Source organism: Xiphias gladius, chromosome 24, assembly GCF_016859285.1.
Source record: "Xiphias gladius isolate SHS-SW01 ecotype Sanya breed wild chromosome 24, ASM1685928v1, whole genome shotgun sequence".
Classification (NCBI taxonomy): Eukaryota; Metazoa; Chordata; class Actinopteri; order Istiophoriformes; family Xiphiidae; genus Xiphias; species Xiphias gladius.
The window spans coordinates 5,206,347-5,233,643 of NC_053423.1; the positions used below are offsets into that span (position 1 = coordinate 5,206,347).

General features: G+C 39.1%; 1 protein-coding gene across 7 annotated transcripts in view; it reads left to right on the forward strand.

The window, feature by feature from the left end:
- trappc9 (trafficking protein particle complex subunit 9) overlaps window positions 1-27,297 on the forward strand; it is a 206,214-nt gene that overhangs the window by 93,560 nt on the left and 85,357 nt on the right. For all 7 annotated transcript variants that reach the window (XM_040121713.1, XM_040121717.1, XM_040121715.1 and 4 more), the window contains 2 exons: window positions 6,212-6,354; window positions 18,973-19,083. In XM_040121713.1, coding sequence (XP_039977647.1) covers window positions 6,212-6,354; window positions 18,973-19,083 — 254 coding nt within the window. The remainder of the gene's footprint in view (window positions 1-6,211; window positions 6,355-18,972; window positions 19,084-27,297) is intronic.

The window sequence follows — 27,297 nt, forward strand, 5'->3', positions numbered from 1 at the left end:
CACCATTTTCCCCGAAGTGGGAACAATGGGGTGCCTGACTGACTGTCTTGGTGAGTGACAGCCAGGTGTACACATGAGAGCCAGTCCCAGCAGTAATCCAAATGGACAAACTGCATCCAAATTCCCTCAAGGCACTCAGTTTTCTACAGCAGCGGGGGCCATAAGGAGACTAAATAGCTCTCCTGGCTGATGGCTCACTTCCCTGCCACTAGGCAAGATGCAACTGAAACAGGGGTTAAGCCTCATTTTGAGAACAATTCGGCACACAAATTTCCATTTCATCACATCATCTGAGTACACTCTGACCCTCCATTTACCTGCCATTCAACCAACTGTCCCAGTAATGAAGGAAAACCTACAGAAAATAAAAACACCATCGATCCATGGATAGATAATAAAAAAAACAGAGAATGTTTGTAGTAAGTGGAACCTGTTATTCACCACATTTTTTTCAAATTAACGTTTTTGAAAGAGACAGAGAAATAGATGCTATAAGTGTATCTCCTATAAACGGGGCTTTACACCATTTCCAATTTGGCCATCCGGAGGAAGATAATGATGTTTCACATCCGTGCCTTTTACTGTGGCTTTTGCTGAGACTGTGGAAATAGTTTGGTGAAATTCTATTTTTCGTGTTTGCAATTATTACCATTAGCTGTGTGTTAGTTTTCCCACTCCGCTATTGTCAGAAAAGAAAGACAGTGAAAGAGGAAGGCTGCATGAGGGCAAAAAGTAATTTTATTTTGAAGTACTTGTTGTTTTGTCTGTCTGTATTTAAAGCTACATTAACCACTAAATATTTGGCTGTAAATATCTGTCCAATAAGCTTAAAACACAAAATGGGGCTGCCAAATGTAGTGTTTTAATATAAACATGAAGCACAAACTGGCCCAGAAGCAGTGAGTAAAAGCTTTGACAACATAAAAATAGACTTACTGACATTAGTTGAGTTTGCTAGCTTAGCTTACCCAAATGAGGCTCCATCTCAGCCCACCGATAGATCAATACTCTTACCATCCAGTCTCTCTCCATCCGCTGAGTGTTATGGCAGGGTCTCCAATCTGCTGTGGCCTCTACTATTCAGAATGCAAGTGCACATAGGAGTGGTTTATACAGGAGTGGTTTATGCTAATGTTTCACCATAAAAGGAAACAGGCGAAAACAAATAAGAATTTTGCTCTTCTGACCCAAAGTTTAGGAGATACGATTTTTGTTTTAATATGATCAAAAACTTTTCTGCCAAAGTTAAAACAGTTTTTGTTATTTCAATTTAAATTTTTTTCATTAATATCTGATGACAGCTAATGGTGTTCCACTGTCAATCACATTTGGTCAAACCACTTCCACACACTCCCGAAGAAGCAGATTAGCTGAGTTTTTGAGTGTTAAACTCTATTCAGTCATTTACATTTTAGAGTTTTTGACCACATGTAGCACTATAAAGTACTGTTCTGATGTTTTTTTCTTTTTGCTTCTCAAATTCTGTTTTATTCCTTGGGCACAGTAGGGTGGTAACAGCAGATGACTTTCAGGTGCAGTAAAATTTAGCGAAGAAGACTGCAAGTTATTGCAGACCATTTAGGTTTCAAAACCATAAAAAAAGAAAAAGGTTTTGCAAATCTTTAATTAAATAGGAAACTTTATTATTTTGTTAGGCCGTGAGGATACACATAATGGATTTTGGTGCTCAGACTTGAATATATTTAACAAAGTATTTACACGGAAACCGGCAGAAGGTATGTTTCATATTTCAGTATCATTATCAGAAGCCAATTAAGAGCATTCTTGTCATTAAAACACTTTGTAAGTTTGGCTTGCATTTGTACCTCAAACTGTTCATCAGCTGTCAATTGCTAAAAACATGCAGAAAAATAATGATAAAGAGTAAAGAGACCATTAATGGCTGTATATTCTTCCAGAGTATTCCTGTCCCTCAGATGGACATTGCTTAGGTCCATTCAGTAAGCTAAGCTTAACTGTCAAACAGCTGCCTTAAATTGATATTGATCTTCTCATGTAATTTTCAGGTCAGACAGTCTGTAAGTGAATGCCCTAAAATGTTGAAGTGTTCCTTTAAGAAACACTTTGGCAAGTCATTTCCTCTGAGCCAACAAAGATTGGTAACTAAACCAGGCAACCTTGTGCAACTTTGAGAGCCCCCTGTCCCAGTATACCTGTCACTGTGACGCTTTATCTTAGTATTCCTGTCAGGAGACATTTGACCATGCCATAATCTCTTCAGCAAGATTTGTCAGGATCTTTATCTCAGTGCCAAGATTAAAAAAGCCTTCAGCTTCCCTCTTCCTTCTCTTTTTTGTTCACCCGTCATGTGCAGAAGTGACAATACCGTCTGTGACATTAAGTATTCACCTCTATTGTCAAACAAATGCTGCGTTTGTGTGGATGGATGTGATTGATAGTCTTCTGAGGCTTTGTTGTGACACAGCAAGAAAATATGGTGTGAGGGCATTCAAGGTAAAAGCCAATACTGAGTCTGCCATCCACGTTGAGTCAGCGATGCTTAGCCGCCAAGCAGCCAAAATCGAGTATTCTTTTAAAGATAAAACAAAGGCCAGTGAAAACACCAGCCAATGGCAGTTTTGGTAGCTATACGACATATTCGTATTAATAGAGCATCAGCTTCATGGTTATAAGACTGCACTTATATAGCCCTTTTCTAGTCTTATCAACCACTTAAAGCACTTAAACTACTGCCACATTCACCCATGCACACATTCATACAGCGATGATACATCGGGGGCTATTTGGGGTTCAATGTGGACTGGAGGAGCTGGGGACCGAACCACCGGGACCTTCTGGTTATGGGACAAACCACTCTGAACACCTGAGCCACAGCCTACTGTAGTTTACATGCACCATAGTAACAAAAGAGAAGTACTAAAGAATTTCAAACCCTGCCTACTTCCACACCTCCACACACTTGGCCAGTCACTGCATGATGTGATTGTCTGTTTTTGAAAGACAAAAATTGCCGGGTGCAGTTCCCCTCAATTTCCAAAGGTAAGGAGGTTTTAGACGCTGTTAGACGATCTGACAGACACTTTGTTTAAAGCATAGTGAGGCCTTGAGTGTATGCAGATGAACATGTATCAAACTTTCATGTTACACCTGGCATGCTTGCACAACCTGTACATCCAGCTTGAATCTGTTGATTCAGTTTTTGTGATTTACATCACAAAATGTCTGGGGGAAAAAAAGGCAAGGGTAGAAATAGTTGGAAAATTGAACTAAAAATGAGTATATGTAACATTTGAGCGGAGAAATAACACATTTTTCTTTTTACAAATGAAAAGTTGATTTCGTATGTAGTTAAACTCACCATTGGATAGTTCAGTACAGCTTCACTTGTTCTGGTATGACCACTAACTCTACAGAAGTTTTAGCTAAACAGTGGCATTTAGCGTACTTCCACATCTGTTGGCTACAAGCTACAAGACATTAACTTGAACATAAAACATCATGCAGACTCTGGTTTTTGGTGTTGGTGAATGCCTTAATTGAACTGTTACCTTAATCTGGGCATTCTCACTAATCAAGTTGGTGTATGTGTGTGAAGTTAATGCATGTGCGCGGTCAGGCTGTTTGTGTAGGTTGTGTGTTGCTACTGGCCTCCTCCTAACTTAGTCAGCTCATTACAGCAAAGCTTATTTTTAGCCCAGTCTGATTGAAACAGGGTCTTTAGGGGGCCGAGAGCAGAGAGAAAGAATTGAGTGGAGGAGGAGATTGTGGTTGGTCCCGGTCTGAAAAGGGAATTCGGGTGCACAGCCGATGTTTGCCTGTATCGCTGAGTCAATCACTGTTCCTCAAGAGGATCATGTTGAGGCCATTAGTACCACACATGCAGCCACAGGATCACAGAGGTGTGTGTAACACAACATTCGACTGCTCAAAAGACAAATGAATTTGCATATTTTTTAATGTCTGCTCTCATGATTAGAAATACACACTATTAAGAAGAATATACCAGAATATGGAGCAGTAGTCACGCATCAAAATGGTATTCCTCTTTTGTGTACTTTTAATACTTTTTAGACAACAGTGGAGTTCTGTGGCAATATCAGGCTTTGGACAATATTGTTGGAAGGATAAACTCATTTTTGTCTTTTATCTTTTCATGGGATTTGTTGATTATAATTAAAAGATAGAATAACACCAGACTTATCCTTTAACAAACAGAAAGAAAACAACAAGCGCATAAAACATTGCAATAGAGAAAACATAGACTTAAATGGAGCTGGCCTCCAACCAGTGTCTCTGCCCAAGGAATCTGAGCGTTTTCATACAATCAGATCCAATGAGATTCATATCAGGGTGCTTTGATTCTGTCTGTTGCTTGCTTTGTAAGGCTGCTGCACTTCCTACATCTCAAGAGTAGACTGGTCCCGCTGTCTCCCTTCCAGGGAAAACAAATAGTGGACATCTTAATTTGCAGCCTTTGCATTAAGCATGCTTTACTAAGTATTCCATCATGAAGGCAGTCTTCCCCTTTTGAACTTTCGTTAACTTTCGTTGAATTTGTCGTAGAATACATTCCGTTATATACCACAAGTATCTCTCTACTATACTAAACTGTATAATAAGCTACAATACAATAAGCTAAGAGGATATGTTAAAGTCCCTCTCAGCTAAAAATGTGTTGCTTATTGTTAGTTCACTTGGACGTTTGAGCTTCACTGTGCAGAATGATGAATCTTGAAACTTGACAACTAAAGGCTGTTTTCACATTAATCTGCTGAGGGGGAAAAAGTTTCTCTATGCTCACCTTAAAAAACAGTTAAAAAGCATTCATGCTGTACTATCATGATTTTATGACATTAACTTTTTTGGAAGCCAATCACTGTCCAATATATGACTTACACAAGTGGGATATGGAAACCTGAAGCCCCCTGGTGTATATATACAGCATTCAGCCGCAACATTAAGACCGGTGACTGGTAACCATGAATGTCTGTACAAAACTCTGTGCCAATCCATCCAGTAGATGTCGAAAATATCGCTGGATAAGTGAAAAATTTGGTGTGCTGTTAGTACTAGATGAAAAGGTTAAGGACCACCAGTCATTAGGATTCATCTTCTGGGCATCCTGAACATCTGTACACATTTTCATGGCAATCTATTTGATCGCTGTGGAGAAAATTCACAAAAAAACATAAATGTCAACCTCAAGGTGGCACTAGGAGGAGTCAAGAGGTCACCAAACTCAGTAAAGAAAGAAGAAAAAATATAAGATTTTACGTACGACATGGAAATATACCAGTGATGTGAAATAAAACCCCATACAGTCCAATATAAGTGAAAATTTGGAATTAAGGTTCTTGGTCTGAAATAATAATAATACCCTCTAGTGTTTTCACCTCTCTTTGCTCAGTGTGCTGTGATTCTGTCATTAGGCTGTAATAGGTCAGATGTCTAGACAGCAGGCCCTAAATCATTCCACTTTTCCCCCCATGTCCCACTTGAGGGGATAAAGAGTGAAAATAATCAAGGAATCAGTGAAATTTGTTCTGGAAAGGCACAGCCACTGGCTCCATCAGCAGTATGTGGAGAGATGATATATGCTGCATAGGAAGAAAAGCGGGACCTTGGATGCTCCCTTTACCCCGCTTCAGTCCATTGCCTGAGTCAGCTAGTGCTCCCTCACCATAAACTGCCACTTTTAATTTCCCCCATCCTTCGCCCACTTGGCTGCTTGTCCTGTGCCTCTACAAAATACCTCTGAGTACCTCTGAGTAATTCTGTGTGTCCATTTTCCCCCTGTTGCTGTGGAACATTGCCAGCAAATCCCACCAACTGCACCCACTCACCCATTACCCTCTCCTCTCATACTGTTTTAAGATGTGACGTCGATTCTGAATTATCTGTTTTGGAGCCACCAGTCATACCCTCACCCCCTCAGGCTTTCCTACCATTCTACTTCCATTTCATTAAACAGCACAATGCTGCTCTGCACTACATTTATTATTTTCTGTCGTAATGTCTTGTGATCAATTGCTCTTAAAAACACAACAGTTTTGCTGATGGAATGGCGGGACACAACATGCTGACTGTTAACTCTGACCCAAATCACACTCTGTCTCAGTCTTCCATACAGATGTATTCCTTTGAAACACTGGTGGTGGTTTTCCTTTTTTTTTGTGGCTTTTCTAACCAACTTTATCTAAATTTATATCCTTCCCTTGTCCTTTTGCAGACTTTGGAAGCAGTGCTGAACTTCAAGTACTCTGGGGGAGCAGGCAAAGTGGAGGGCTACTATAGGGAACTGTCTCTGGGAGTCCATGTTGATGTGGAGCCTTCTGTGTTCTTTACCAGAGTCAGCACCCTCCCTGCTACCAGGTAACACACAGAATTTGCTATGAAATTTTTAGTATTTGTGATTTGTGTTTTGTGTGAGCTTAGGGCTCCATTTGCTCATTAAAGACCCTCTTCAAAGAAAAATAATCATTCGTAAAAGTGGATTAAAAAATATAAAGCTGGAAACACTACATAGACACATTGTATTATCAGCATATAAAGTTACTAAAGAGTAACTTAACGCAGGGCTGAAAAGTAGTTTCGCTGCCCTCAATGTAGGAATTTTCAATTTTAAATGTTTTCTCCTCTGACCACGCCCATTATCACTGATGGGTGTGATCAGAAGAACCACACCCAAAAGCGATGTCACAGGGTGATGGAGAACACTTGTACAACACTGCAGCAGGGTGAAAAGTTAAAACAGTTACCTGTTTACAAATCCACCATACACCATACAACAGTGTCCGTCTTGTTTCTATCCACCTGACAAATCGAAGTCCATTTTCACTCCAATATGTTCATTAGCTTATTGCTAATTTTGTATGTCTGTCATTTGGTGCGGGGCCGGTTGTGCATAGTGGGTTTATCATAGGTAATCAAAACAGTGATCAAAAATACGCTAAAACACTTTGTAGACCTGAGAAGTGCTCCTGAGCTGGTGATCATTCTCTGTGAGCTTGTCACTATGAGCGACCCCTTTCAGACTACATAATCATTTGATCCATTGCTTACACAAAAAATATTGACTAAGCTTTAATTAGACAACCCTACACAGAAGGTACGCATATTGCTGACCCTAGTTGTAGAATTTAAATTATTTAGAGTATGGGAGCACCTCTTGTTCCTTAGTTACAATATTATACTGCAATTTCAATAAAAAACTACTCCCATTATCCCCTACAGTATACAATCCATGCATACAGAGAAGGTAGCTAGAAACTGCTGTAATGTTAACTGAATTATGGAACTGGGATAACTTTGTGGAAGGAGACTTGTTTTTCTTATGCCACAAGGTTTGTTCCAATTCAGTCACTCAGTCAAACAGTGCTTCCTCATTCATATCTAATATTTCTTGCTCACCAGTGTTAGGTGAAATATAGCTCTCTTTTATTTTAGTTATTTTCCATCAGAATGGATAAAGCAACTATTGCCGAATGGTAACAGCACAGAACATGATTACGTTGTCTTCAGTGGTACTTTCCTAGTGTCTATAAAAGTGGAGCCTTTCACCATTTTGCATGTATTTGGGCTATTAATTCGATAATTCACACGCAGTCATTGTCAGATAAAGTAGCAATACTACTCAACCTTCACTAAAGTACCACACAAACTAAGGAACATCTACCGCACAGCTGCTCTTGTCGCAGTAATTGGTGATAGATCTCATTGCTAAAGCTTCATTTTTATCTTGCATATGATACAAAAATGCAGCCATCTTTCCTCCCACTGCAGCAACAGTCCTGCTGCGGCATTATGGCTATCAAAACCAGACCTAGAAATGGTATTGTTACTGACAGGTCAGATAGTGGCAGATGTGAATTAAATGGATATTCACTCTTTTCTCATCCTCTCACATTCTCTCTCATGCACTTTCACATGCACTACCGTAGACACACTCATACATCCTCACACACACATTCCCCGTGTCTCGCTTCACTCCACTTTTCAGCTCACCAACTCTCATGAAAAAACTCACAGCAAGGGAGACAGATCGTAGTCGAGTAATGGCCACTTGAGGTGAATCATTAGCTGTAATAATATCTGCAGTTGAAGCCATCCATCTTAGGTCAGCGCTGATAGATATGCTGCACTGGCTGCTATACCATCACCCTGTCATCACAACCCCCCCCCCTTCTTTACCTCTACTGCACCATTAGCAATTTCTGCCTCATCACACTGACAGACAGTGTCTATTGGCTCTAAAACCAAGTCTCAGAACATTTGAAATGTGTTTAAAATGAAAGGAAAGCTTGGAAATGTTATTTATATTGCTCAGTATCACATTTAGTGACTCAGTGGGCTTGACAGGCCCACCCTGGTGGTTCTTGACCCTGTCCGATATCTCTAAGAACACTTGTAAAACACTACTCAAAAACCTTAGCGCATAAGCAAAATAGAAGACACCTCATGAGAGATCTCCATTCTTTAGACAGTCAAGGTTGAAATGGAAACTGTAGGTGGGAGCAAAAAGAAAGTAATTTTTTTAGTGTTTTTCCTTGTCTGAATTGAAAGTCTAAGGGCAGTGGGTGTTGTATGTTGTATTGATTGTAAAGTCCTTTCAGGCAAATTTGTTTCGTGGGATTTTGGGCTATATGAATAAAACTGACTTGACTTGACAACTATCAAGTATACTGTACAATGTTCAGTAATATGTTTATAATATGTCCAGTGTAACACATTTTTATAGTTTTTGGACTGGATTATCAAAATTAAAGTCTCCAAAGTCCTTAAATATATTAAACACCCACAACTAGGTCTAGGCATAAAAAACAACTTGGTTAAGTTTAGGAAAAGATCGTGGTTTGAGTTCAAATAAGTCCTGCCTAAGGTTAGACGACCTTCATCATAATGGATACAATAATAAACACGCGGTTAAGGTTATGGTTAAAAGAAAAAACTATGACTATTGGTTTCATGGGAAACGAACAGTGGTCTCATGTGTTAAAGTACTGGGTTTTGTTGACCCATCCATCCACCCCGACCTCCTCCAAATGCAGAATTTTCCGCTCTTTATACAACAACACCTGACTTCCTCCTTAGCTTCCAGCATAATTACTATAGTCACTAGAGGTCGCCTACCAATAAAACATAACTATGAGTTGTAATAAGCTGCTTGCACAGACGAATTATGGGGTCGTTTTTTAGGGGAGGACAAATAAGGATACCAATCTAGTTTCAAATAATTTCTAATAAAATCCAAACCTAAGTCTACCGCAGTGATATCTGTGCAATTATTTTCTTCAAATTGAATAAAAAAAATTTGCTTAAACCCTAGTGGTTAAAAAATATGTGTGAGTGTGAGTATGAATAGTGTTTTGAGGATGACCATTGTTGCATAGAAGGCCTTTCAATGGATAGTCTAATAATACATTTATACACTTTTGAATATAAAAACATGCTTCGGGCCACAATGGTGTGTGTGTGTGTGTGTGTGTGTGTGCGCATCTTTCTGCATGGCTCATATGAGATGTTGAGATGAATTACAGTAATTGCTTACTCACACATTAGGTACTTTTAACAATTTAATAACAGCCATTCACATATCTAATATTGCTATTCTTGTGCTTTGTATACCCCCATTCATGCATTATTTGTTAGAATTTGCTTTGATTTTCCTGTCTGGATGCATAGACATTAAAGTCCTCGAACACACTTTACTTGTTGAGATAAGTGCTATTGAATTTCTTGGCTGTGAGTTAAAAGAGAATTTGGAAGTGGTTGTATGAAATTGCTCAATAATACCCCCCCTTCTGTCTCTTAAAAAAAACAAAAAAAACAACAAACATTTACTTTTTAGTCCTTTTCCTTGTTCCTTGTAGTACGTGATTTAGCTGTGCTGTCCTGAGGTCCTAATAGATGCAGTAGTACACTGCTCACTGCAATAAAGGAGAATATAAAAAGCATTTTATCTCTACTTTTGTCTCCCTCAACCCCTCCTTACCCATTCGGTTTCTGTCTCATTGTCTGTCTCCATGTTGCATTTTCTCTTTCTTTCTCTCCCCTTAACTTTCTATCTCCTTCATCCTGACTCTTTCTCTCTACTGCTGTTGCTCTCCTTTTCATGAGGTCTTCATCTCTCTGTCTCTGTATCCTTCATCCTTCCATTCTTTTTTCTTCTTATGTCTCTTTGTGCAGTACAATTCTCCCTCTTTTTCTTCCTCTCTACAGCTATTGTAACTTTTCCTCCATTTTTTCTCGCTTTATCCATTTTCACTGACTTTTATCATTTATTACTCCAATGTTAACCTTATGAAAACAATAATTAGAATAGGTTATCGCAATGGAAAAATCAATCTCCAATTTCCTAACCCTCAATAGTGAGGATTTGCTGCTATTCTTTGTCCTGTGTGGTAATGATACTAAAATTGTTGAGTTTTGGACTATTGGCCAGACAAAGCAAGCCATTTGATGAGTATCATTTGAACAGGGATGATTAAATAAATATTTGTCACCCTAGTCCAAATTATTAAAGGAAACCTTTGAAATGTAGACTTGTAAAAATGACAGCTTTACTATTTTTGTAAAATAATGCAAAAGTGAATATGATACCCATAAGTGTGTACCACAAACGCGCCTTAAGAACAATTGGCTTGGAGGTAGAAGTTTAAACATTGTAATGAGAAGAGGTCCTTAATCAGTCCATGTAATGTAGCATGTAACAGGGTATGCAAATGAACCAGATCTATACACAACCCATTTCAGCATCTTAACTGAAATAATCTCTTGTTCAGATTTGGACTATTGCAATTCATGGAAACATTACCACTATTTTCTACTTCATCAACACTGATGATATGAGAATGTCAGTTATCAATATATAAATATAGCGAGAAACCAGGTGGAAAAAAATTAGGGGGGAAACTTTTTTTCCCCTTTTCTTTCACACTGGCTCCTATCATTCCCTTTAAAAGCACTGCTCTCCCACACATGACATACTGCTGGTTTGATAATGGAGGGGAGAATATAATATAAGCTTCCTCTCCCAAGAGGAAGCAGAGTGACCAGTGCAAATACACAGTCATATGGTCTCCTTTTAATTCAGCCTTTTACAGATTGCACAAACTAATTATTCTCATCATGATCCTGTTTATAATCCACAAATTGGGCTTTTTATTTTTAGGGCACTGTAAAATTTCCCCAATACAGTTACACACACAGCAGTTACTCCACTGTATGATCATGTGGTTCATCATATTGCAGGATGACATCTGCTACAACTGAAAATGTTTTTCCCAATAAGTGGTTGAAAATGTTGCTGAATGTGGGAACGGGTGGTTCTAAGGGACTGAGTAATATAGAGAACAGAAAGTTTTAATTGTTTTTCGTGAAACTGAGTGTCTCGTGTCTTTAAGGATGTCACAGTTTCCAGCATGCCTGATTTTCCCTGTATAAAGTGCACTGCTGTGCAGACTACCAAAATATAAGCAGCCAGTTTGATGATCTCAACAGTACAGAAATTTGTATTGTAATTTATCAACAGGCTCGTGGTGGTTATGTAAAATTTAATTTGGTAGCCAATGGATCTGATTTGTATATTCAGGCTTTGACGATGCCTATCACTCCAATTAGTGACTGATTATGGAACACATACCTGCCACCTTCAGATGGCTTTATGTGTTGTTTTTTGTGATTTTTTTGTAAAGGTTTGTGTATCTCTGCTTTCACCAATTAAAGAGACAAAATCAGCTCAGAACTTGTGTGTGCGGTTCTGGGTACAATGTCGACCTACTCTGAGCTAGTAGTTGGCAGAAAATGCTGTACAGTTTTGCACCAAAATTTTCACTGCTGGATTGTTAGTGACAGTTCCTGTACTGTGCTTCTCCTACAGCTGTGTTGCATGGTAGGTCAATAAAGTATCCAACAGGTGCAGGCAAAGAAAAAGACACTGCACGTCAGGGAAACACAATTTCAGAAAAATGAAGCTGCCCCCCTCACACTGTTGCACTGTGATTCTTCCTTCGGTCTTAGTCTTGCTTTTCCTACTTAATACTCTCTTTACCCTAATGTCACTCTGTCTTTCTCTCCCTTTCTCTTAAACTCTCTGTCAGCCAGTCTACTAGTGCCCAGTCAGACGTGAAAGTGACACAGTGAAGGTCATTTTTCTGGCCTCGTGAAATAGGTGGTGCTAAAAGCTTGGTGGCTAGTTGGTGAGTTACTTTGCCCGGCGAGCCGACTGCTAACATGCTAGCAAGCCTGTAACAAGCACCAGCCAGCTGTAATAGCTGCCAAGCTAGCTGGCCTGCTAACTGGAAGTCAGCAGGCTCAGGTATTAATTGGACAGTAGGTTAACACAATTTATTCATTTTTTTTTTTTTTTTTTTTTTTACCATCAACTCTTGTCTTCCAGCTGACTGAAGACCATGCCACATTAATTTAGTGTAACATTGTACTTCAGCAGTGCAGGTTTAAACGACACTGGATGGTGTGACACAGTTAACATGATACCTTCCACCACATTGGAAGGTCAGCACTGTAAAGACAGTTTTGCAGTCAGTCAGCGGCAAAAATTTATGCATCAGAGCTCGCCAAAGTTGAACTCGGTTCAAAAGTTCTGCGCATATTTACTTCATCCTTCCCAGCAAAACCACTGATCCTGTTGATTCTACTGCAGTGAATTTACTTTGGTTCAAAATGCTGGTCTGACTAAGACCCTATCACTTTCTCTCTCATTACCTCTGCCTCTAGTTTGCTTTGCTCTCCCAGTCTCATTCTTTGCTTCTACCTTCTTACTTTTTCGTTTTCTACTTCCCCTCTTACTGTATCTCTGCTTCTCCTTCTCTTTCTCATTCTCCATGTCAGCCTCTCACCATGTCCATCTTACTCTCTTCCTTCACATTACCTCTTCACCTAGCTCTTTTGAACTCTACTTTTTACTTTTATCTCCCAGCTTCTGTCACCACCTTGTATGTGCAGCATAGTAAGACAAAATATTAGATACACCTTATAGTATAATGCAGCGGTACAATCCAATGTCCTTTCTCTGTCTTGCAGTTTCTCAGTTCCTCTGCCCTTTCCTTTTCATCTCAATCTGTTTCTTCCTTTCTGCCTCCCTTCTGTTGTGTTTCATTACTTCTTTCATTACTTCACTCCACATCTCACTTTGCCTCTCCCTTACCACCTCTGTTGCTACCTTGGCCTCAGGATATATTTTAATACCATTTTCTGCTTACGGCATCTCTTTCCTGCTATATACAGTACAGACCTTACTTTTTGTCTCTTAATCTTGCTTTCTCACATGCACTTTGCTCTAGGGGATCAATACATCTAAAGGGTTTGCCGGGACCCTAATACACAAAAACATATCTACAGTATGTACCATTTACAGAGTATAGGTTGAATGCCAGTTAGATTCCCTTTCCAACGAGGTAATGTGATCCCCGCTCTGCAATTGGCATCCTCTTTTACCTTTTCTTGTGATGTTTATGGTAAAATTCTATGGCCATCTTCTTTTGACATGCAGAGGCCCATCTTCAGGGGTTAGACCATATGTAAGGTGACAGATCTGTTAAAGAAGGTGATGGAGAGCCCGGATGTGTGAAATACCCAGTGATCCATACTTTATAGGGACCTGTTAAAATCCCATTTGCTCAACATTGTGTTGCCCTGGAAAGATGCATTGCTCTACTGGGGAAAATGAACTGATCCCCTGATGTGTTTTTGTGAAAGTGCATCCTGTGTATCATCTATAGCTTAGTGGGTTATTTTAACACTTTGCAGCTACAATATGAAGGAAACTTTCTGCTGCTCTGCTACCTACAACTGATACATGTCACTGTAAACAATTTTAATTGGACCTACTTTCCACCAGAGAAGTGGGCCCTTTAAAAACTTTTGAAACCATGTCCTGTTGACTATCTAGGGTTTCTGGGCAGAAATGTTGCTTTGGAATCTTTAATGTTTTAATGCTTTAAGCAATGAAAGTATAATTCCATTTACTTCCATTGTTTGACATTCCATAGAACTTGGGCAGATTAAACCAAATGTACTATCAAAGGAGAAAGTATTGTGTGTTTTTGGGTGAACTGACCTGTTAGAGAGTGACAATTTATGATTTGATTTTAATTCATTATTTGACTTAGTGCATACACTGACAAGCCAGCAATTAGTTTTCATACATAAAAGTCAACTGTCCCTTATTGGCTCCTGTAGCTAAAAATAGCCCATCATTGGCAGTCCTATAAATCCAGCCAGACTAATTAAGGCCATTACATTTTGTGTGCATGGAATATGTCACGTTTTCGTGCCAGAGCAGGGCTGCAAAATCAGCACTTATTGATTGCAGATTTGCAGAATTGACCGAGGTGTGGGCCCAGCTCCATTGATCTTTGCGTTTTTGCCTCCTCACATGGTGTGTGCCATTTTTACCATCCACTACCTTACAATAACCACCTCCCTGTTCCAAGCTAATGTCCAGTCAGTGTCACACCACACTTTGATAGATTGATTTGTTTTTTTTTATTGTTTGTGTAGGAACAAAGATGATCAGACTGTGGCCCTTGATTGCTGTGGTGTTCGTCTGTTCTGTGTTGACGTCTTTTTGTAGTCTTGGAACAGAAATGTGTTGTGCCAGGTTTAGAGAGTTACTCTACTGCAACAGGGTCCTTTTCAAATCAATACTAGCAAAATGCTGATCTCATGGTTCATTTGTTAGTGTGGTAGAGTTCTCAGAAATAGACAGTGGCATTCATTACCTTGCTTCCCCCCCTTTGGCACACCACCAGCTGTACCTGAAATGATCTGTAGTACAGGTCTTCTTCTGTGTTTATGACTGTCCCCTTAAACTTAATTTTCTCTTCATATATTGCAGGTACATGTGGTGGCAGTAGTATAAAAGTAATCCCTGCCACATATGCACATTAACAACAAGGATGCATACGTTCATACGAAAGCAGCACATGCAGCCAAAGTTATTTTAGGCTTTGTTAAATGTACATAAGGCAGAAGTATTGATATTTCAATGATGGATGATTTGATTTGTACACCATGAGCAAAGAAGCAGGTTTTATATGTGTTCTTCTTGAAACACCGGGGATAATTTTGTTCCCTCTTTTCCTCACTCTGCTCTTAAAGAGGAATTCAAAAATTCACAAACTGAAATGGAGACAAATAGTTTGAAACCCTATTGGAGGTTCTGAATTATTTATTTAGCTTAGATCTCTGTACCCTTTGTAGTAACTCAGCAGAATACTTATCAAAATGATTCAAAAGCGTAATCTTCAGCTTTTGTCTACAGACATTCTTCAGCAATCCCAGGAACAGTTCTTGAAGGAAGTTGTCCACCACTGTTCAGTGTCATTTCAGGTTCATGCTGTTGTCTTTTAACTCGAAATTCATTTCCACATTGCCTGTGCTTATATCCCTGGCTCTCTTCCTTCAGTTTATCTTATGTACTTAGTGCATGAAAAATGAGCCTGTGTTTTTTAACTGGGTTGACTGATTGATCACCTCAGCTAAACACCCAAATCAGTACCTCGCGCCACTTAACCCGTTAATCACATCTGCAAACAAAGACATTGAGACAATTAAAGAAACATTGGTAGGCTCAAAAAAATATTCTCCTTTAATTGCCACAGCAGTTTATTAGGGACCTGGGCCAGCTCAGCTTGTGACATGTGTCCACTAACCCTATGATTTAACCCTATGAGAGGCAAGAAGCTAGCTGGGAGGGGGGTTTACTGTAATCTGGCAAGCAAAGGGGGTGAATGGCAACATTTACTTTCCACAAAGGATACGTTTTTACTTCCATTTACTGTTTACGCTTTATGAAACTTGTTGTAATTGCATTTAAGCATGCTGCGTTTCCCCCCTTTTTGGCTGGACAAAACAGCAAGGTTTTCACGCCCTTCACTTCACTTCCCTTCACTTCATCTAATTTCATTCATGTACATTATGTATTTATTTATTTGTAATTTGGCATTTTTCATGTGTTTTCATTTCACGGACTGTACTTCACTTCACTACCTCTGTCAAGGAGGTAATGTTTTCACCTGTGTCTGATTGTTGGTTGGTTTATTTAATTGTCAGCAGGAGTGCACAAAAAATACTGAGCTGATTTTCACCAAACTTGGTGGACGGATATGGCATGGGCCAGGGAATGACCCATTGAATTTTGGTGCAGTTCCAGTTAAATAGGCGGATCCCAATTTTTTATCACTTTCCTTAACATTGCGAGATAGGGCATTTTTCACCTTGGCAGAGGTATTCACTCTACTGAGTGCCAGTCTAGTTTGATTTATGTATTTAGTTACTATGTATTTATGTGTAATGAATCTTTCTTCAAATATGTTTTCACTTAATTCACTCAACTTATTTTCACATATTTGTCTCACTTAACTTTACTTACTTTCATTAACAGTGTTAAAAAAAAGTAAGTGAACCCTTAGAAATAAAAATTTGTCTTAAAATATTATTGGATCTTAATCTGTGTTACTATAATGAACAAACACCAACCATTTTAACCAATAACACATGGGTCATTGTATTGTTCTTGTTCATACAGCATATATTGTTAAACATTCAGTGTAGGTTGCAAAAAGTATTTGAACCACTCGGCTAATCACATCAACAAAAGCTAATTGGAGTCAGGAGTTATCAAACCTGGAGTCCAATCATTGACACCAGAATGGAGGTGTGGGTTTGAGCTACTTTCACTTATAATCAGCATTGAGACATTTTGAGTTTGCTGTTCACTAGAAGCATCTGTTGATGTGAATCATGCTTGACAAAAAAGATCAAAGAAGACTTAGGATCTTGAATTATTGATTTGCATCAAGCTGGAAAGTTTAACAAACTAATCTTAATGAGTTTAGATATTCATCAGTCCAAAGTCATACAAACTGTCTATAAATGGAGATGATTCTAAGGAATTGTGGGAGCTAGTTTACACCACTGTTTATTAGTGTACCACTCCACAAAACTACAGGGAAAATGTTTTGTGGACTGATTAAGCTAAGGATGAATTGTTTGGGAAGAACATGCAGAACTACGTCTGGTGTAAAAAAGGCACTGCATTCCAACATGAAACATCATCCAAACGGTGAAATACGTTGGAAGGAGCATCATGACTGGGGGCTGCTTTGCTGCCTCTAGGCCTGGACAGCTCGCCGACATGGAGGGGAAATGAATCCCCAGGTTTATCAAGGTATCTTACAGGATAATGTCAGGGTGGCTGTCCACCAGCTGAAGCTCGGTAGAATTTGGGTGATATAGAAGGACAACAAACCTAAACATGGAAGTAAATCTACTGCAGAATGACTTCAAACAAAGAGAATCCACCTTCTGATTGGCCCAGTCAAAGCCCACACCATAACCTAATAGAGATGCCGTGGAATGAGCTCAGAGAGCCGCTAAGAATATGGCTGAGCCTAAGCAATTCTGTGAGGAAGAATGGTCCAACATTCCTCCTGAACATTGTGCAGGTCTGATCCGCGGCTTCCAGCACAGCTTGTTTGAGCGTATTGCTGCCAAAGGAGGTTCGACCAGTTATTAAATCCAAGGGTTCGCTTACCCTGTTACCTTGTTTGCATTATTACCTCAAGTACAATATTTTTGTCTTTATTTGTGACTTAGATGAAGAATAGGTCAAATTTTATGACTAGTTAATGCAGGAAACTAGATCAGTCCAAAGGGTTTACTTACTTTTTCCTCCCACTGTAAGTTATTTATGTATATAGTAATGTATATATAATGTCTTTTTTTTAAAAAAAAAAAAACAATTTTCACTTATTTTGTTTCACCTTGTTTTTTTTTACCGTCACCTCTTCGTCTCACTTAACTTCACTTAATTTCATATAAGTTGTGTAAGTATGTAGGTATAAGGTTTTTTTTATAATGTTTTCTTTTTTCAAATCAGTGTTCACTTCATTTGACTTTTGTTTTTTGCTTAACTAGCCTTTCTTTACTTAAACTAACTTCATTTCATATCATGTATGCTTGTATCTATGTATGAATTTGAAAAGGGTCTTTTAAATAAAAGAAAAATGTTTTCATTCCATATTTATTCCTGGGCAACATAATGAGCACCAGTATTATGCAATACAGTATTACAAAAATACTGCAAACCATATGACTCAAAATTAACAAAACGTTTTGTCAACATGAAATGTAATAAACACTGAACATTTTAAGCTTCATAAGACTAATGACGCAGTTGTACTCTATAAGAGCCACTGTATTAGATTGTGTTATATTTTATTGTGTGCATTGATTTATATTCAACGCCTGTAAGATCGTGAAAATTGTGGATATTTAATTACACAGCCTTTTACCCATTACTGGCTTTATGTATATGTTTTGAGTTGTGCCGCATTCGTGCACCACAAGAACCTATTAATGTATCAGCACACTGGCTGCAGAGGACAGTCTGTTCTGTTTCTGTTTTGGGAGATCCATTCCTTTCATCCATCATTACCAGGGGAAAAAAAACACCTACTTGGGGGTTAAAATTAAGTCTTTGAAAATCCAGCATCATCTCTCCTGTCTTGATCTAAATTACAAATTGGCCCTCATACAATCTACATGAGAAAAGCAGGCCTGGGACGATGTGAAGATGGTCTGCTCCAGCCAGGCCTGTAGGCCTGATGAAAGCACTGCCACCTTTGATGTTATGACAAGGACTGATGAGTGCTTCACACTGTGTCTTCTCTTGATCTCACGCATTTGCTGGACGCATGTATGTGGCTATGTATTTTTAGCAAATGACTGTAACCTCATGTATAAAGTATACACCGATCAGCAGCAACATTAAAGCCCGGTTTACCGGTTTAAAGTTGTTGCTTTTGTTATTTGTTTATCTATAATGTATAAAGAAATCTTGTCTTTGCATCAGTCTGATCCTGTGCAAACAAAAAAACACCTTTGTATTTACTCTGATTTGAGATTCTGTGGGAACAGACATTTTTTGGTTCTACAGCCTTTTATTGTGTCTTTATCTGTCCACAGCACCCGCCAGTGTTATCTGCTACTCGACATCTTCAACCCAACAGAGCATGAGCTCACCGTCAGCGCCAAGAACAACCAGGACCTGGTTCTCCATGCCAGCGAGTGCCAGAGGTGAGTGGAACGCTTCTCTTTCTACATATGCATGGATTTAGTCTTACCATGTCCCATATGGTGATGACTTAAAGCAAAATGTCTCTCAGGTCTAAACATTGTTTGGTTTATTTTCTCTCAGCATTCTTAGTTCTGTTTTGGTTTTGTTTTTTAGCAAAATCATCACACAAATGATGATGATTTCTTTGTATTTGGTTGCTGTTCACACATTGCTTGCTCCTTCTTCAGACACTAAAGCAACATACTGCTCTTATTTTACTTTTTCACCAATGACTTAAACATCAGATATGCTTTAATGAGCCTTTACCCAAAGCCAACCTTTTTAGTTGATGTATTAACATCCTACCTTGTGGGCACAGAACATTTGGACTTGTGCAGGGCAAATGTCATACAAATGTTAGCTCTAAAATTTCTTTCTTTGTAGGTTTGTCTATTTGGTAGTTTACTGGCATCATCTATGGGTATATTGTGGAATGGGAGAGGTTTTGAGAAGTAGAGTTGATCCATAAAATCGGGATTGGGGCTGATATTCTGAATAGATTTTAATGGAAGAATCCCTTTGTGGTTCTTCTTTTATGTCGACCTATTAGAATGTGGGTACAATAGCTGTTAAAAATGCCTCGTTGGATTTTGTTAAAACACTGGAGCCCGTTCTAGTCTAAGTGTAGTCATTGAGAGAGCCATGGAATAACACAAGCTATTTATTCACAGACTGAAACAGCTGTTTCCACAAATGTTCTCTAAATCCCAGCATCTCTTATGATAGACTTTTCCACTTTATTTCTTCCCAGTTACAGGGGTGTCAGTCTGTAAAGGGTGCAATATAACCCTTCCTTACTATTCCTTAAGGAGCTGCTAATTCACCTTAAAGTATTTCTTAGTCTGGGTTTTAGTTTTAATGCTTTTTCACAGAGTTTTCTTCTTTGCCACAAACAAATAAAATTGGAAACTCCTATATTTGTATAGGACAATACCAAGTTCTTTTTAGTCCCAAATTAGTTGGTCCCTAAAGTTTCTTTCCTATTTCTCACCTTCTTCTGAGACGCAGACATACCTGCACACGTGTCTCTTGCTCAGCTTGCCGTTTCACTGGAAAGTGGCAAATTATGATTCCTGTCAGCACTGTCTCTCCAGTGCATCCTTAGCCACGAGCAGAGGTACGCTGTTGGTGACTCATAGGCCTTTCACCACAGAGGTTGAATTGTTATTATTTGAAGGGAATTAGAGGGTGGAAACGGATCTTTTCAAACAGAGACTAACAGATATTTTTGTGTAGTTGACATCACTGCATCAGTTCACGGATTTTTTTTTTGACACTTCTCTACTTCGGCTACTGTTACACAATGTTTTAGCATTTACCATTATCCCATTATTGTCACTTGTGGTCTTGAGGTAAAATGGCTTCAATGTATTGTTAATGTTAGTATCTCCCAAATTTCCCCTTCTAAGGGTTTCATTTCAATAAGTGTTTGAAGCTCAAAGAAATACAATTCGCAGTTATTTGCCATAAGCAAAGTTAAGAGTAAAGTCAGAAAAATTTATATAAACTTCTGTGGCAGAATTTTTTTTTCTTCTTTCCTCTTCCATTGATCATCTCAGGACCCTTCAGATTTATCTTGTGACCTATTGGAGGGACATGACCTCCATGTTGGGAACCACTGGACTATATGACCTAACTATACAAGCAGTAGTTAAAACCTTAGCTAAACCTCAACCAGATACAACTGGTTATGCTACAATCTAATAATGCAATATATAATAATATATGAGGAGTCATTTTTCTCTGGAACAAGTACTGCCTTTGATACTAGAAGTATACTTTGCTGATAACACCAATGCAGTTTTATTTAGTTTGCTTTACTTTAGTGTGTAAATTTTTGCTTATATTCTTTAGTTGAAATATGCTCCAAAACATATTTTAATGTGGTGCTGTCAAAGGCTTCTTTGAACCAGACTCATTGAACAGTCAGAGATACTCCCTTCCAAAGTTTTTGAGCATCCTTGCCCTTCAGTCAGGGGTGGGATCAATCAATATGTGAATGCACTTCTGGTCTACTGCTCCCCTTACACTGAGGCTTCAAGCTAGAATTAGCTGCTGGAAGACGTCACCGTGGCTGACTCACAGATAGCAAGCTCCCGATTCCTGCATTATCTGAGACAGTGAACATGACCAGGATGTAGGTGAGGGGCTGGGTGGAGTGTAACAGAGCAGGGAGAGGGAGGGGTGATAGGAGGGGTGCGGTTTATTCGGAGTCTCATTCAATCGCTATCTTGATTTCCAGAACTTGCATATTGTAGCTTTAAGTAGGATTTTGATTGCAGGACTTTTACTTTCAGTTGAGTATTTTTACAAAGTTGTGTTGTTACTCAAGTAAAGGATCTGATTACTTTACCACCACTGTCCAGGGACAATGCACTGCCGAGTATAGAACTCAAACTTGGTAAAGAGTTGAATAAAATCTATTAAAACATATAAACCTGTTCTCGGATCGAAGTTTCTGTAACGAGTCTTAGTTCTAATGTATTTTCTTCAACTCTTTTAAGTCAGGCCATCTGTCACTTTTATATAATTTCCTAAATTGCCAAGATTCACTTTACCCATCTCTCATTGATACGATCACAAAGTCAATGTTACACATAAGAAGCTACGTAGCGGTCAGAATGCATAATGTTCCAGTTCTATAATTGATTTAAAAAAACAATGCCTCTCTAGAAACTGATACAATATGACACAATGTGCCTCTGAGGCAAAAAATGTCAAGTCTGGTAACAACTGCAGATGTATATATAGACTTACATGTCTTTTTCCCCCTCTGACTGACATTCCCTGTAGATGCAGCCGTTGCCTTTGACTCCACCAATCAGCTCTTCCATCCTGTAGAGATTTTTCTTGAAGCCTGTCAGACACATAAATTCATTATCAGAAGATTAGCTCAGATCCATCATATTGATTTTTTTCACAACATACAATATATCTGCAGACACCCCTACGAGGGAGAAAATAGTTGATGCAGCCTCACTCGTCCCTGTCTCGGTTTTGGCAACATGCTGATCATTTCCTTTGACATGCACTGAGCACACACACAAATTATTCAGAGTGGGGTAGGATTTTGCATACCGAGAGAAACAGGGCTGTGAACCCGTAGATCTTCGTCTGCTGAACCATATTGTGCTTGTCTCTCGAACTCATCCTCTCTCAACATCAGAAGGCCCTGTCATTTTATATTTCTTTTCTGTTCTGTGATGAATGAGGTGTCAGGCGTAAGATGTCTTCTGGAGTCTTCATCCAGGACTAGTGAAGCTAAGGCTTCAATCTGACAGTCGCAAAAATGACTCTGTCAATCATCCACACTTTCCTCCAACTACAAATGATTTTTAATTGTTTCCATTGAGCCTTTTCATGGCTATACGAATAGAAACAGGAGAAAAAACCTTCAGGCATGGAGGGTAAACATAGCAGCTTCAACGGGAGTTTTAATAGGTTCTAGACCTGTGACTGTATGAGCGGACCGTGAGGACAGTAGTAGGCAGCTTTTGTCCATCTTTTGGTACAGCAACATTTAAGTAGTTTTAGATAGTAACAGGAGATAACTTACATTAAGTGAATGCTTCTTGAACGTTTCCACTGAAAAACAAAGCAAACCAACAAATAAAACAAGGTTTTCATACCTTTGGTGGTGTTCTTTAGTGGCGAATTAAAAAAAGGGAAATGCCTCAGAATGTGAATGATTACTTTGATGTTTGGGAGCCTGACAAGGTTTCCAAAGTCCGCCTTGAAACCACACAGTGATATCCAAACTTTTATTTTTTCCATGTTTGCTTTGAACAGAGCAGAAAACGACATGAAGAGGATGTCTACCTTTTTATTTCTGTGGTTGGATCTTGCAGATTCTCCTGGCGTAAAGTTATTCTTGGTGAAACAATATTCACAGTATGGGACTTTACAGGTTCTCATTAAGAGTGGTTTCCTTTTCTGAAATATAGGGATGAAAATTTGATAGTTTTCTTAATCAGTTATTGGACGTGTTAAAAAAGATACTTCACCAATTTAGCATTGCACGGCTGTAACATTGTTTAACGCACAATGTACAGTTTAAAAAAGGATCATCAACAGAAAAAGACATATCGTCTTTTTTTATTCTGTGCATTCTTCTTCCTTGTCCAAACCCACATTATCCACAACTCGATCACTGACAGTCTAGTTGGAGATTTTGATGTGTTATGCTAGTAACAGCTAGTATAGCTTCCACCTGCTAACTCCACACCACTTCCTTTTCATTGTCAAACTTGTAGTCTTCACATCCAACTTACTCAAGTGACAGGACTTGAGACAATTTATCAGACTTTACGCAGCTCCCTCTGGAACCGCAAAAGGCTTTATTGTACTGGTGTGGCCCCTAATCACCACAAATTCAAGTAAATTGGATATCTGAGCAATAAATTTAACAAAATAATATAAATGATAACAAAATAATGCCTTCACGTAAAAGTACCATGCTCCAACTCAGTTTTGGGCTGTTTAACGAATGGTCAGACAAGTTAAATTTCCAGTTTTCAGCGGAGGACATGAATAAGATGAGACAAACACACTAGGCAGCTCCAGCACTTTAAAACTAATGTAGTGTAACCCATTTCACAAATGTCAATGTCAGTCAGTCAGTTGGCCCACCACTTTGGTCTAGATTGAAAAATCTCAACAAATATGTATGGGATTGCTATGAAATTTAGCACAGACATTCATGATCCCTAGAGGATAAATCCTATGGACTTCGGCAGTCCCATGACTTTTCTTCTAATGCCTCCATGAGGTTGACATTTGTGGATTTGACTGGAATGTCTCGAAAACTATTGGACATCTATATTCCCCTTAGGATGATGATTTTTTGATCTTGTTGGAAAGTACTGCTTGTCCAAATGTTAGCACTGTAACTGAAGCTGTGCTCTCTGCTGTCCAAAGCGCAGCTCCTTGGCCTGCGCTACTTTGTTAGCTGATTCTGTTGAAGCTGCTAATTTGGCATTGGTATGAGCCTCTGCATAGCTACCTAAACTGGACATCTGCTACACGTTAACTCTGGGATTTTCACAGTTTTACTTTATGTTGGAGTTACTGAAATGTACCAACTGGTTACTCAGTCTGGGGGGTAACTATATAGCACTCAGGATTATCACACTGAGCACAGCAAGGAGTGATTACTTTTCATTCATGGAGTGCAACAGAAGAGGGATGTTCGATTATTCTCTTTGGTTGCCTTTACATATACCTATTAAAAAGACAGAAGCACCACCTTGTGACACAACCTGGTACTACTCCAAAACCACAGTACATTTTCTGACAGTTTACACCACACATCCCTTGTCTTCCATTCAGTTGGTAGACATAATTTTGTTGGATTCAATTATTAACAGCAATAAATGGATAATTGATCGATCATGGACCTTGATGCAGATGGACTACAACAGCAGAAGACTATGTCGGGAGACTCTTGTCAGCCAAGAAAAGAAATCTAAGGGGGAAATGGGCATAGGCTCACCAAAACTGGAAAGTTGAAGACTGGAAAAACGTAGCCTGGACTGATGAACCTCGATTTGTGCTGAGGCTCACAGATGGTGGGGTCAGAATTTGGCATCAAAAGCATGAATCCATGGACCCAACCTGCCCTGCGTCAACAGACCAGGCTGGGGGTGGTGGTGTAATGGTGTGGGGAATGTTTTCTTGGCACACTTTGGGCCTCTTCATGGTTTTAAATGCCACAGCCTATCAGAGTATTTTTGCTGACCATGTGCATCCCTTTATGGCCACAATTTACCATCTTCTAATAGCCACTTCCAGCATAATAATGCTCCATGTCACAAAGTAAAACTGGTTTCATGAACATGACAATGAGTTCAGTGGACTTCAGTGGCCTCTCCAGCCACCAGATTTAATTCCAGTACCTTTTCCAGTACCTTTGTGTCCTTTGGGATGTGGTAGAACGGGATATTGGCAGCATGAATGTGCAGCTGACAAATCTGCAGATGATGTGATGCAATCATGTCAACATGGACCAGAATCTCAAATGAAGGTTTCCAACATCTTGTAGAATTCATGCCATGAAGAATTGAGAGCAAAGGGAGGTCCTACCCAGTATTAGTATGGTGCTCCTAATATAGTTCTCTGTGAGTGTATATCACAACGATGTGTTTTAATACCAAAGATCTGTGATAGTTATCTCCGGGAAAATTTTGACTGTAAAGGTTTTAGTAGAATTTAACATTCATTCATCAGCATGCTTCACTCTGCATATTACGAATGGTTTTTGGTGAAATTACTAATTTACCCTACAATTATACCTTCATGGCTGCTTTCTTAACCACCTTTAGCTGAGGAAAAGGATCCGGATCTAATGGTCACTGCTCTGCATAAACAGCATGTAAATTAGCACCTCTCTCCTCACCTACTTTATATTATTTCATTTGAGGCAAAAGGAGTGATCCTGTGTACCGCCAGACAGCCCTGACCTTTTTCTGCGACTGAATCTTTGATCTAATGAGAAAATAATGATGAGATGGAGCAAATTAAAAGTTCTGATATTAATATTAACTGAAAATAAGAAATTTCGTCCAAGATGTCAGGTCATTTCAGTCAAGTCGTTTGATGAGTGGATCTTTTGTATAGGATGGGTTTGATGTAAGTGTTTGAAAAGTATCTAATTATCATAAGATTAAATTGCCCTGAGGCACTTGTCTCTTGCTGTCAGCTATATAAATATGACCAGTGGGTGAACATCCTTGGTCACCTCCTTGTGATGTGATCTCTCTCAGCCCATCCCCAGCATCTTCCAGATGTACGTTACATTCCACAATGTTATTAATGGAATTTAAGGGAATGATCCATGGTTGTCTATTGCTATAGATCTTTTTTTCCATCAAAACTGAATATTTGACAAAAATATTTTTTTGTAAAAAATATTTTTCCAAATATTCAGTGTTCAAATAATTTTTCAAATATATCGTAGAGTTAGGTACAGAAGTTTTTTGACAGTGACACAATTTTTTTTTGGGGGGGGGGTATAAATAAATATATATATATATATATATATATATATATATATATATATATTGGTTGACCTTTCCCTTTAATCTTAAACTAACACATTATAAGTTAAAACTGCTGGTAGTCAGGGGGTAATTTTAAGCTTAGCATCATCTTTAAAAGCTGAATATTCTTCATTGTAGCAAAGATAACATTGAATGTTGTTGATGCTCTCAGACTTGAAAGTCATCCAGTGTCTTTTTCTTCGCCAGCAGCAGGTTGCTCTCAGACCTTCCTGATCCCAGCCCCTACTCTGCATCAACACCACAGCTGTTTCTCCTAGAGGATTTAAACAGGTCTTTGGGGTTTTACTTGTCACCACAGCATCTACCCCCTCACTAGTTCCCACTGCTGTCCACCATTATCATTGCAGAGACAGCTCATTAATACCTGTTGTAGTAGAGTGGGGAGTCACTGCTGCAGTTTTTCATTTTTAGGCATGTCTCCTCTCCATTCGCCATGCCTTTTGGCCCTGCCGGATTGGTGCCCACAAGGGCAGACACGCCTCATTGCATGAGCTTTTCAAACAAAGCTTGTTTCCATGGTGACCACCTTTCCCCTTCTTGTGCAACTTTTTATGGCAGCAGAGCACATAATGCATCTGCAGTCAGTTATCCCAACAGTCCCAACCTAGTGTGAATATTAACATGTGATTTTCAAAGCAGCCTTTTTCTTACTCAATTGAAATAGTTTACATGCTCATTACATGAACAATATCATCTCTAATCAAAACATTCTTGCATCTGCTGAGGATAGGGCAAAGGATTTTATGACAAAGATGAGAACTGACTGCTGAGATGTACATCTGCTGCTGCTCGGCCTCTCCCCGGGATTTAGCTTCACACCACTGTCATTTTTTCTCTGCATCTTTTGTCGTCTCCCCCCCCCACACACACACACACACACACATTTTCTTGAAACACTGTCTTCCCTAGGGGGCGTTTTAGCCCTGTTGGTTGTCTGGAGGTGGGGTTGCTTAAGGTGGTAGAACACTGTGATCTTTTTGCACTCACATGTACCTCATACAGTACTGTATCGCTAGAATCACTCCGTTCAGCTGCCTTAGACCTCTCGGTAGTTATTTGACACAGTCGAGTTTTTTTATTGTTGTTATTCTGGAAATGTGCTTCATCTCCACTGTA